This window comes from Papaver somniferum, chromosome 6, assembly GCF_003573695.1.
Source record: "Papaver somniferum cultivar HN1 chromosome 6, ASM357369v1, whole genome shotgun sequence".
Taxonomy (NCBI): domain Eukaryota; kingdom Viridiplantae; phylum Streptophyta; class Magnoliopsida; order Ranunculales; family Papaveraceae; genus Papaver; species Papaver somniferum.
In genome coordinates this window covers 133268498-133280080 of record NC_039363.1, presented here as the reverse complement: position 1 = coordinate 133280080, position 11583 = coordinate 133268498, and the positions used below count along the sequence as shown (strand labels likewise).

General features: G+C 35.3%; 1 protein-coding gene across 2 annotated transcripts; it reads right to left on the bottom strand.

Annotated features, from left to right (window-relative positions):
- Window positions 1-5761: 5761 nt before the first annotated feature.
- LOC113289381 (upstream activation factor subunit spp27-like) lies at window positions 5762-9645 on the bottom strand. 2 transcript variants are annotated; one of them, XM_026538621.1, is made up of 7 exons: window positions 9248-9645; window positions 8758-8884; window positions 8477-8651; window positions 7017-7079; window positions 6658-6720; window positions 6412-6578; window positions 5762-6112 (listed from the first exon to the last, which is right to left on the bottom strand). In XM_026538621.1, exons 1-7 carry the CDS (start codon window positions 9544-9546, stop codon window positions 5987-5989), a joined length of 1020 nt encoding a protein of 339 aa, XP_026394406.1. In that variant the 5' UTR covers window positions 9547-9645; the 3' UTR covers window positions 5762-5986. The 2 variants fall into 2 exon arrangements, with proteins under 2 accessions (XP_026394406.1, XP_026394407.1); XM_026538622.1 differs by lacking the exon at window positions 6658-6720.
- Between the last annotated feature and the right edge of the window lie 1938 nt (window positions 9646-11583).

Genomic DNA, 11583 nt, shown 5'->3' with positions numbered 1-11583 from the left:
AGTTGCTCTTCTCTACAACGTAGGCGTTTCCCTATAATATTGTTTTGTTACCATCATAGTACTTGCTATGATAACTATGTGAATCTTCTATTATTATTTTTATTATTATCAATTATTAAGCACATCAAAAAGACGTGTTTAAACACATATAGCTGTCGGGTATAAGAAACGATCAATACACCTATGAAGGGAAACCAACGACGCCCGTGCATATGCAACCTACACGACGATACAATAAGAATTTTATTTTCCAAGTAGAGGATCCGAAGCTCAAAGGTTATTATTATTATTATGAATTATGGAGTACATCAAAAAAACCTGTTTAAACACTAATAACTGCCAAGTAAAAAACCCATCAAAACACCCATGCAGGAAAAAAAAACGTCGCCCATGCATTTACAACCTACACAACCCGTCCAATAAGAAATTTATTTGCCAAATAAAGGATCCTTTTAGTTGCCAAACAGAAGATCTGAAGCTCAAATCTCGACTATGAGAGTCATGCCTGATGCGTTGTACGTAAGCAGTTCCTAATGTATACTCTCTCCATCCACTTGATAAATTAGGGTTTAGCAAAATAATTAAGGAATTGAAATTATTTTCACATAAACCATCGATCTATTAATTTTTTTTGTTTAATATACTAGTTTTCACATCTTAGTTTTTGATTTCTTCTTGATAATCATGAAATTTCAAGGAAATATATGGAGATTTTTTGGTACATTTTTTTTCTAAAAAAACTATTTTATAAATCCACGCGAAGTATAAAACAACACAAAATTGATGTTTAACCCTTGAATTTCAAGGAAAACACTTCTTAGTTGAGTCTGCATTTCCCTCGTTGATCCAAGCAAAAAGAAAACCTTGAAATACAATCTATATATGTTTTAGTACTCTTTATTTTGCTACAACATGATGCACTCAAATACGTTAAGCAATAACACTGGATGCAGCTCGTTACATCCAGTGTTGCTATTGTTATTTTTATTTCAATTTATGTAACCAACAAAGGATGTAACTAGATTCATCTATCAATATATAAATTGTAGTTCTTACGGATTCAACTCAATCTAAAGTAGGATGAAAATGATTTTCTTCCTATCTTAAACATGGATTAAAGTGGAGATCAAATTCATTGAAACTAAGAAAATTAGATATAGTCTTCCATCTATTTCGCAAGATGAGCACTTATAAGCTAAGAAAAAACTGTAGATGGTGGTGGTGGTTTTAATGTCAATGATGTTGTCGGTATTTTTGGTGGTGGAAGAAAATGGTGGTGTTGGTTTTAGTTGTTGTACATGATGGTGGTGGTTGTGGTTATTATTGACGATGATAGTGATGGTGATTGTAGTTCACGGTGTGAAGAAAAAGAAGGTCATGCCGGTGGAGAAAAGATTTCAACAATAGTAATGGTGGTATCGATGAATTTTGGAGATGGTGAACAAAAAAACGATAGGATGTTATCGATGATTTCCTCACGGAGTATAATTGTCACTTTAAGATTAAATTATTTTCTGAATCTATTTAGCCCTCATAAAATTTTACTCCTCCATTACAACGGAAATTTAAGAGTTTTTGAGCATTTGACCCATTTTCTAAACAAAGAACGGGCCCTTGTTAGGTGGGTGGGGCTATACCATTATGACAGTATGGTTCATTCCATTTCTTTCGATATTTGATTCAATTGCTTCAACAAATAAATATAAAAGAAAAATGTTAATAAGATATTCTCGATTAATCCATAGCACTCCAGCCCAAACTCCACAAATAAATTTAGATACGCGGCTTGTATTTATAGTTGTGCGCACTTTGTAGGGAAGAAATCGATTTATAGAGATGGGTAGATGGCATCGAAGGGTGTAAGTGCAGCGATTTACGAGCTTTTGACTTGAGGCATACAGAATGCAACTAGTGAGTGCGTTTCTTTTTCTGTAAAACAGCAGTAGTAAATTGGTAATTATTGTGTTGTTGCCTGCTGCTACTTCAATCCTATCCTATCCACCGTATTTTGACTTTCTTTCTCACTTCAAGTTCAAGCTCACTTTAACTATTTACCCTTTCTCATAAGTGGGTCAAGAATCTTTCCACTCAACTAATCATTTCACATTTCCCACCATACTTTCTTGCTTAATGAAAGTTTAGCCCCTAAATAAATCATTAAAAATCACAATGCCGTAATGAATTCTTTTGCCGCGATGAATCTATGTCTAATAGAATGGTAAAACTCATATCATCCAAACTCAGGTTGTGATTGCCGTGGTCATACACACATGTTATTATAGTAAAATGGTAAAATTGTTTGGTGATAATATAAATTCGTCAGTACCATACTGGTTACTGATTAGTTGCAAAGAATAATAGAATGAGCTGTAAACAGCAAATCCGAATAACCCTGATTTTGGGCATACCTAAATCTTTCTAGGCATATAAAATAATAGTTCCATTTCGGGTGACCTTATAAGGGGTATCCTATCGGTAGTTCAATTACCTATATACTCTTAATACAAAAATCTAAAATCAGTTTTCTAAAAAATCAAAATCAGTTTCCCTTAACATCTCTTCTTCTTCCTTCTCCTCTAGCCGAACTCTTCCTCCTCCTGCGAAAAAAAAGTTCATCATCGTGATTAATTGTCGATTCGTAAAAATTTGATCGTCGATTAAACTCAACCACATAATGACTCGTACAAAGAAAAGCAGGGACTAGGCAAACCAAATCGTTTTCTAATCAATCAATTGAAGAAGAAGAACCAATTGAAGATGAAAGTGTAGAAACTGAAAATCAACCACCAATTGAACCAGAAATTGAACCAACTGCATCTCCAACTCCGGAAATGAGGATAAGAAAGTAAGTTTTACAAACCCAATCTCCTATTTGTTGTTTTTCATCGATTAAATGACGGTTACAGTGTTGGGTTCGGCTCAAAACTGAGTTGCGTTTTTAGCCGAACTGTTCTTCACAAAAGCTTCTTGTAAGTGTATATGAACAGTTCAACATGAAATTTCAAGCCGAACCTAGTCACAGATAGAGATGCATAGGGGTTCGGCGTATTCGATAATCATAATATGTGCCGAACCTAGCACATTTACGAGGTTCGGCTATTACGATATTCTCAATATGTGTCGAACCAATAATAATATTTTAACCCAAAAAATAACAAATTGATGTTCGGCTCATACGATTTTCGAAAATATAAGCCGAACCAGTAATTATTTTTTTCCGGGCTATTCAGGATGTTGTTCGGCTTACTATAAAACTTTCATATAAGCCGAACTAGTGTCTAGCAAAAGGGTTGGAATTGAAAATTATACGTTCGGCGCATGCAGTAAACAGATTCAGTGAGCCGAACCGTTCATCAATTGGTAGATTCGGCTCATAGATGTGAGCCGAACCATGATCCAAAAAATCATCTAAACAACCTTTATAATTTTAAAAATTATCTTAATCACTAAACAAAATATTTAACCACTAATCAATATTACTAACACTAATACGTAAAGGACAGATTTGCCATTAAAAAAATTGGGTTAAGGGGTAATCTCTTTTTGCTATTTCACAACCTTTTTTGATCTTTATGCAGTATGCCTAATAAGATTTCAGTATGCCTAGTAAGATTTCAGTATGACCAAAATCAGGCTTCAACCCGAATCCTCTTGAGTTATTAGGTTCTGTAATGTTGGAATCTAAATTCAAACGGATGGTCTTGAGTTAGTTTATCTCTCTCTTTTTCCTCGTGTTGGATTCTTTCTCTTTTTACCTTTTTCTTGTTGACGGATGGATATTTTTCTGGTTACGATTCTCTTTTGATTTCTTTCTTTTTGAAGGTCTTTATCTCATAGATCGCATAATATCTTTTTGCTTTTTCTTTATTTCCTCTCCAAGATTAAACAATCTCTGTACTCTCGTGAACAAGGACTTTCTGGTTTTGACTAGTTCTATTCAAATAAAAGTAAAAGTTTGCCTTGTTGATATTCTATTCTCAATTTCTTATAGGATAAGGTACGTATAAAGGTTGAGATCGGTGGTCCACTGGTTGTGAAATGTGAGTTGAATTTTCAGAATCTAGTAACAACAAAGTTGATGAACCTCGTTATCATCCAGAAAACCAGCATCTTCATTATGATGCCCACGAATTTCGAATTGCATTCACAGTAGGCCTAAGAGCATCCACAATGGGCGAGTATAACTAAAAATTTGGGCTGAGTTTGTAACGCAGTGGGACGGAGTAAAGATCATATCCCAGATCAAGACCAAATCCCAGACCATATTTGGTCGAGACCAAATCCCAAATCCTAATATAGTCGGGCGTAAATTTGAATTACGCTTGTTGGTGGGCGTAAATTTAAAGTACGTTTGTTAACGAACGTAAATTTGGTATCCGTTTGTTAGACGGGCGTAATTAAATTTTACGTTTGAGACGGGCGTAACTGAAATGTACGTTTCATGGGGCGTGAAGAAAAAATCCGCCCGAAGCCAGGCGTTGATTTAAACTCCGTCCCACTCAGGCGTACACCAAAACTCCGTCTCAGGCGTACACCAAAACTCCGTCCCACCCAGACGGACATAGATTTTACGCCCATTCATTTTGTATTACGCCTGACGATAATCAGACGGACATTTGTACAACAAAACTTTTTTATTCATTTTGTATTACGCCTGATCATTAGAACCTACAGAGAAATGAGTGAAACTCATTTGATTACTATTAGAGATCTCATTCGTTTCATGTTAATTACCCATAAAACTTTGCCCAAACCTCATTCAGTATTAAAAACAATTCCAAGTATAGAAAGTTTAAATCTTTTGCTGCACAAATGGCTCTCTCACTCAAGCGTGAAATTTTGTTACGCCATATTTATCATCAGGCGTACAACAAAACTCCGTCCCACTCAGGCGTATGCCAAAAATCCGTCCCACTCAGACGTACACCAAAAATCCGTCCTACTCAGGCGTGATTTAGAAACCCGTCCCACATCAAACGTAATTTATATTTACGCCTGTCGTCAGGCGTAAATTTAACGTACGCCCGTCTCAAACGTAATTTATATGTCCGCCCAGAAATCAAACGTAATTTATATGTCCCCCCGTTTTCACGCGGTGATTTATTTTACGCTCGATCAAATTTAGTCTTCGTCCCGTAGCGTCACACTGCAGACTAAACTATTTTTTGGTCGTTTTTTTTGGTCTTTAATCTTTGGTTATACTCGCACCACTGCAGTTGCTCTAAGCTGATTGATTCCTCATCGTAATATTCGCAAGTTAAGCTAGCTGATGCCAATTGTTGATTTGAAACGGCCCAAATCTACTAATGCTTAAATGCCCAATCTACTTCATTGAAATCTAGCCCACTAAGTTCTAGTAATTCTTACTTTTACTTTGCCAGCAGTACCAAGCACATGAATGTGCCACTCCACCCTGTACAGGTTTTTTTCTCAGTTTGTCCGACTGGGATTTATTATGCTCACAGAGGCCCCCCAATGGATCAGATGAAAAACTGCGGGGAGGTTGAGAAAAGAAGAAAAGGAACTGCCCTGCAAGCACCACGGCTGGATCAAACATCTGTCTTGTGGAGTACACGACGACTTATATTCTGCAAGCAGTATTCATACTCGGAGACAATCCAGTTATCAGAATTGACCACCTTCACAAAGCAAGACACTGGCTACCTTACACAAAGTTCAACCATGCTTGTTCCAATCTTCTTCGGCTGAGTTCTCAGGGAATCCAGAGGAAAGCTTAGAAACCCAATGCTAAATACCAAAATCAAAGAGAAGGAAAATATTATCATAGGAAAGCACAGAGAACCAAACTGAAACTTTCAACTAAAGTACTTGTATTGCTCTCCTGTGTGGTTTACAGGAAAAAAGAAAGAAAAAGTAAGGCGACATACAGAAGAACAGTTTCTTGGGTAACTCAAAACTACAAGCAGAAGCAGAATTGCTCATTTCATTTTTGGTTTTCTTGAAACCTGTAAAACAACAAGCAAACTCACTGTTCTGACTTGACAAAATGAACAGCTAAATGCTTCGCAACGGTAAAACCAGTGAAAGTCTCCAGGTTAAAGAGTTCTTTCAATTTATCATCGCATATTATTTGTCTCTTGTCAGATGGATCCTTCAAGGAAAAAACAATAAACTAGTGAGCTACATATGTTTTGATCAATAAAAATAAGAATCCAAACACAAACAACCAGTAGAGCACATTATCATTAATACAATTAGCAGTTGGAAAATAAGATGGTGAAAATCTATGAAATCTTTGAGCTCTAAAGTCTAAACGAAAATGCAGAGGAATGAAAGAAGCAAAATCTTAATGTCCATTTGAACTACCATAATTGTGCATATTTTTGAACTACACAAAATTTGAAAATGTAGAGGTTACAAATGCAAATTTCATCGGCAGCATTACAATACCTGTAGATTGTTTAGTTTAATGTACTCCCACATTTTCTTTGTAACCTCTGCCCGCGATAATGAAGTTTCACCTGTACCCAAAAACTTCACTAGAGCATCTGAAAGTTTTAGCGGTGCATGAAAACCTAATTTTTGACGTTTGTCTTTCGGCTGTGAATCATCTGAACCTGAATGAAAAGAGAAACAAAGAGCATGTGGCTAACGTTTATAAACAATGATAATCAAATTTGAATAAACTCATCTCACCTTCTGTTTTGTCTTGTTTTCGCTTTTTTTCCTTTTTCTCTGTCTTGACTGGAGTTACACTGGCTGCCAATTCGTGCAAAATGTTTTGTCAATATCATCCCATGATAATAAAAAATGAAGAGCAGCAACAGAAATAACAGCGAATAAAGCACAAGGTCGTGCAGAATAAACTGACTACTAATTACAACATTTTTTTTCAATGAAAACTGGAAGCAAATATGATCACAAGGGGCTATTGAAAGGTTTCAAATAGCATGCAAACTAGACTTTTTTTTTTTTTACATCTTCCAAAAATCAAGTCCAAATACATATAAGTTACACTATTCAATGATAAGCAAATTTGAATAAACTCATCACACCTTCTGTTTTGTCTTGTTTACGCTTTTGTTCTTTTATCTCTGTCTTGACTGGAGTTATAGTGGCTGCCAATTCGTGCAAATGTTTTGTCAATATTATCCCATGATAATTAAGAATGAAGAGCAGCAACAAAAATAACAGCGATAAAGCACAAAGTCATGCAGAATAAACTGACTACTAATTACAACAATTTTTTTAATGAAAACTGGAAGCATCATGTCCAAACACATGATAAGTTACACTATTCTGCTCATCTCCATCCCTACTAAGTACTCCAAGACCAAGCCCGAGTACTGCACAACACTATAAAATTATAAAGGACGATTATTCAAATGTTGTACAAAACTCCAAGCCAAGATACAGTCTGATACTTTGTTTGTTATTTCTTAGGAGATAAACCCTGCTCAACAAGAAATCCAGATGGCACAACAGCCTACAAACGGCATTATCAACTCTGCAAATTAAGTAGACATGCGTTTCTTTTTTATCAGTTCTCTCTACAGCAATCCAATTATTCCTTTGATTTACCATAACAAATCAAAGGCGTATTTCTAGGGAAAAAAAATATCAGTTGTGTTTCATCACTTGTGAGACACTTGGACTCTAATAGGCCAAATAGTTAAGAGGCATAACAGTGTATAGTGCAAGGCTAGAGAGAAGCATGACTCAGCACAAGCCCAAAATCATTTAACCTAAGACTTGATCCAGCAATCTTTGCCTAACCTCCCAGTCTTGTCACATTTTAATGATTTTAATGACTGTACTACTTCAAAAGTTCCAAAGAGCAAGGGAACCTACAATGTACAACAATCCACAGGGTTAACAATGTATATCTGGCCATGGTTCCAACAGAAGCCAGCAGACAAATCAGATGCCCAACAACAGCATTTATTAAGTACTTGGTAAAAAGCTCAATTCAAGATTTTCTATGAGAAATCAATTTTTTCAATTTTTATCAGAAAACTCTATCTCTCGTCTCACACATTGTTGTAAGTCAACAATTTGCCAGATGAACTGAATGACAAACTTTCTGCTAGATAGAGTGAAGACTATGCAATCATTCGAGCAGTTTACACCTTTACACCATACTATTTTATACCCTTGCTGCTACACTCAGCATTTTGTGCACACTTGGAAAGGCCACCCATTCTGACCAACAAGAATCCATCAAAATCATGGTTAAAAAGAACCATGATATTAACCCAGAAAGGCACAGAAAGAGGTGAAGAATCCACAGAAACACAAATAAGAAAACCCTACTGAGGCGGCTAACAATTTCAGGGTTGCATGTACAAAGATGATTCAAAGTTAATAATGTAAAAGAAGAATGTTGAACAAACCACACTAGATCAATTAACGGTGCAAGCAATCAATGAGCAAAATTCGATTAGAAAAGAAAAACTACTGAAAATGTTAAGATTGTGCAGTTTAATATGACCCATTAGAGATTCAAGAGCAATACCCTCATCCGACTCCAATGGCCAAATATGCTTGGATAACACCTTATTCATTTGAAACATGTTGATGGAATCGACTCGAAAAAGATCACGCAATGATTCGTCACACAAAATTTCCCACGTATTTTTTGGGTCTTGCAAGTCCTTCTCGCGAATGTAAGCCCAAAGTTGCTTGACAACCTAGAACCAAAGTAACAACAAACATTAAGGTTTTGAAACCAATGGCACTGTAAATGGAAAAGTATTTCCAAAATTTTGATTATTTAGACTTCCATAATAGCATAACCTCAGTTCTAGCCATTTCAGGTACTCCAATAATTTTCTGAAGCTCCGGCGATAAGCTGCATACTTTATTAAATCCACCTCCACCTCCTCCTCCTCTTTTTTTCTCCCCATCATTGGCCTTCTTAGACCTGCATAATACACCAACATTCAGTTAACCTATTCCAAATTTCTATTAATCTAAAGTGATTAACCATGCAAAAATCATGAATACAACTATTTTCCTCATTCTATGCCATTCTAAAACTCAGACATCAATAACAATGCAGATTAGGGTTAACTAGCTTAATTTCTATTCAACGTTCTAACTTCTAGGCATCAATTAGAATCACCAAGTATAATTGATGAAATAAAACATTCAATCTTTATCCAATTCCCCCAAATTAAGCAATCAAATTTACCATTCCAATTACACAATTAATCACAAGTGACGAAATTAACAATTTTCTATCTACAAAACACCTAAAAAAAACAATCACAGTAGTAAAACTCACACTTTTTTTTTCTTCCTGGTCCCCCCATTCCTACTACTTGTTCTTCTTTCCGGTTCTTCTTCTTCTTCCTCTTCCTCTTCATCTACTTCTTCTTCTTCTTCTTCCTCGTCATCGTTCTTCTCAACTTGGGTTTGAAGATAAAGGTCTACTTGTTCTCTAATAAAAGCTTTCTTCTCTGATAAATCCACACCAAAATCTTCTTCTAATTTCCTCCTTACGATACCTGTTGTCGTTGTATTTAAGTCTGAAACACTCAAAAATTCTCTAAGTCTTTCTACTAACTCTGAATCCTGAACCATATTTCCTCTTTTTCCCCACTCTGGATTTTTTTGTTGTCTTCTCTTTCTCCGTTTTTTCTCAAGAAAGAATGTAATGAAGATTGTCAAGGGCGAACGAGATCGGTATTTGTGGCCAAAAGAGGAAAAAACCCGGTTTTAAAGATGGCTTTATTTTTAAGGTGTTATTTACCTATAAGTGGGTGGACGGTACTATACGATATAATCGTCGGATACTGATTTGATCAGGACTATGGATTAGTCGATGGTTGATGGTGCAGGTGAGTGTTGTTCACTTGCTGCTACGATGTGGGCGTATAAATTTCGAATTTAGATAGGGTGCAATTTAGGGTATTGCACACGTGTTTTCCTTTATGCTTATTGGACAAATTTGTCCTCTGAGATCATCAACGGAGTAGATTTTCTTTTCATTTTTGGTAATCTAACAACGATATTTTTGAGCTAGTATTTGGGTATAATTTGTTTTATTTTATTTTTTCACGAATTAGGTATTGTTATTCAGAAATGAATTGGAAACCTAATTTATTGCTAGGATTCTTTCTAGTTTTTCGTCTATGAAAATTGTTTAAATTTTGGATAATAAATAAAGCTAAAAAATATATAATAGATGAAGTTTTGGTATTAAGTTTTTTTTTTTTTTTTTTTGGTAAAAAGTAGTGTATTAGTGAAAATCATACAAATCGGAGTCCATTGTGGAAAAATAAACGAAGTTTATGTGATCCGACAATCACAAAGCCGCTAAAGGCTAGTTAACCTAATGGTTTTTATTTAAACTTCATAAATATCATTTACCCCTTAATTCTCACATAAATTTCTTCTAATCTCACTAATGTCAAGTGGCTTCTGCTTTCCAACTTTCTAATGCTAACAATAAGATTCGGGATCCAATGTTTCTAATACAAGAAGATGAATCAATTTATAAAAACTAACGTACAATTTACACAAGATTTCATCAATGATGCATAACAACAAGGATGCGCTCGGCCTTCCATAGAGATATTTTCAAAAATTGAGTGAAGATACACTAAATCTTAAAAGACGTGATCTTATAAGGTTGTCAGATTGGTTTCATACAACCAATAGAGAAGCGGCATGGTATTGTTTTCTCAAGCTTGTTGTCAATGTTAGATGCACAAAACGATATCTTGAATCTTGATTTCTAGTCTACTAAATTCAAGTCTCGGACTAGAATTAGAGTATGGAAGTTGCGTATCAGACATCATTGAATAACCCTCAAAGATTGAAGACTGAAAACGAAGATATTTGGAGAACTTCATCGACAAAGAGGTATGTGAAGACTGAACCATCTTATTTACTCATGATATTACCATTCTATCTTTATGAGATTATGTAGTACGATTTTTTTTGCAGATTTAATAATTACAAAGAAGAAATTTTGAGTCAAGCTTGTGTCGTTAAATATCTCTAAATATGATTCAAGCAACGGATGTGCATATCCTTAGCAATCTTTGTTTAGAACAATTTATTATTCAAAATTTATTTTTGTTTCAAGTTGATCATTTGGAAATTTCCCAAGCAATGATATTCATGTCTATGGTGATTGGGAATGTTTCAAGTCATTAAAGAACTACTGAGATTCTGGATACATGGTAGGTACATATACCCAGTACGTGTACCCTAGTCAATTGAGTTCTGGAACATAGGTAGGTATGTGTAACCCGAGGTTCTGAATTCGTATAATGGGGGAGATATGCATACCCAGTATGGTACCACAAGGGCCTGACTTCGTGAATGACTTATGGTATACAGAACCAGTACGTGTACCATATCTCCCTGATTTCACGAATTGGTCTATAGGTATGTGTACCCCTACACTACCTACCCAGTACAAATTAAGCAGATACTCATAAAAAAAAATTCACAAATACATTTGACATTGCTGTAACTCTCATGAACACTTCTAATACATTTGATTACTAAATCACTCTTTTCTGAATCATGGTTTAAATCTTAAGTGTCATTGAACACGATAATGCTTATACGTTCATCCGGCATTTTTGCCATGAACTATCGTTGAAC

Bases quoted from the DNA above. Each gene is read 5' to 3' on its own strand.
- LOC113289381 (XM_026538621.1), bottom strand. From the start codon at position 9,546: ATGGTTCAGGATTCAGAGTTAGTAGAAAGACTTAGAGAATTTTTGAGT. The intron at 6,721-7,016 runs GTGTGATGAGTT...ACGAATTGGCAG, and splicing joins TAAACAAGACAAAACAGAAG to CCAGTGTAACTCCAGTCAAG. The intron at 6,113-6,411 runs GTATTGTAATGC...TTTTCCTTGAAG, and splicing joins TTAAACTAAACAATCTACAG to GATCCATCTGACAAGAGACA.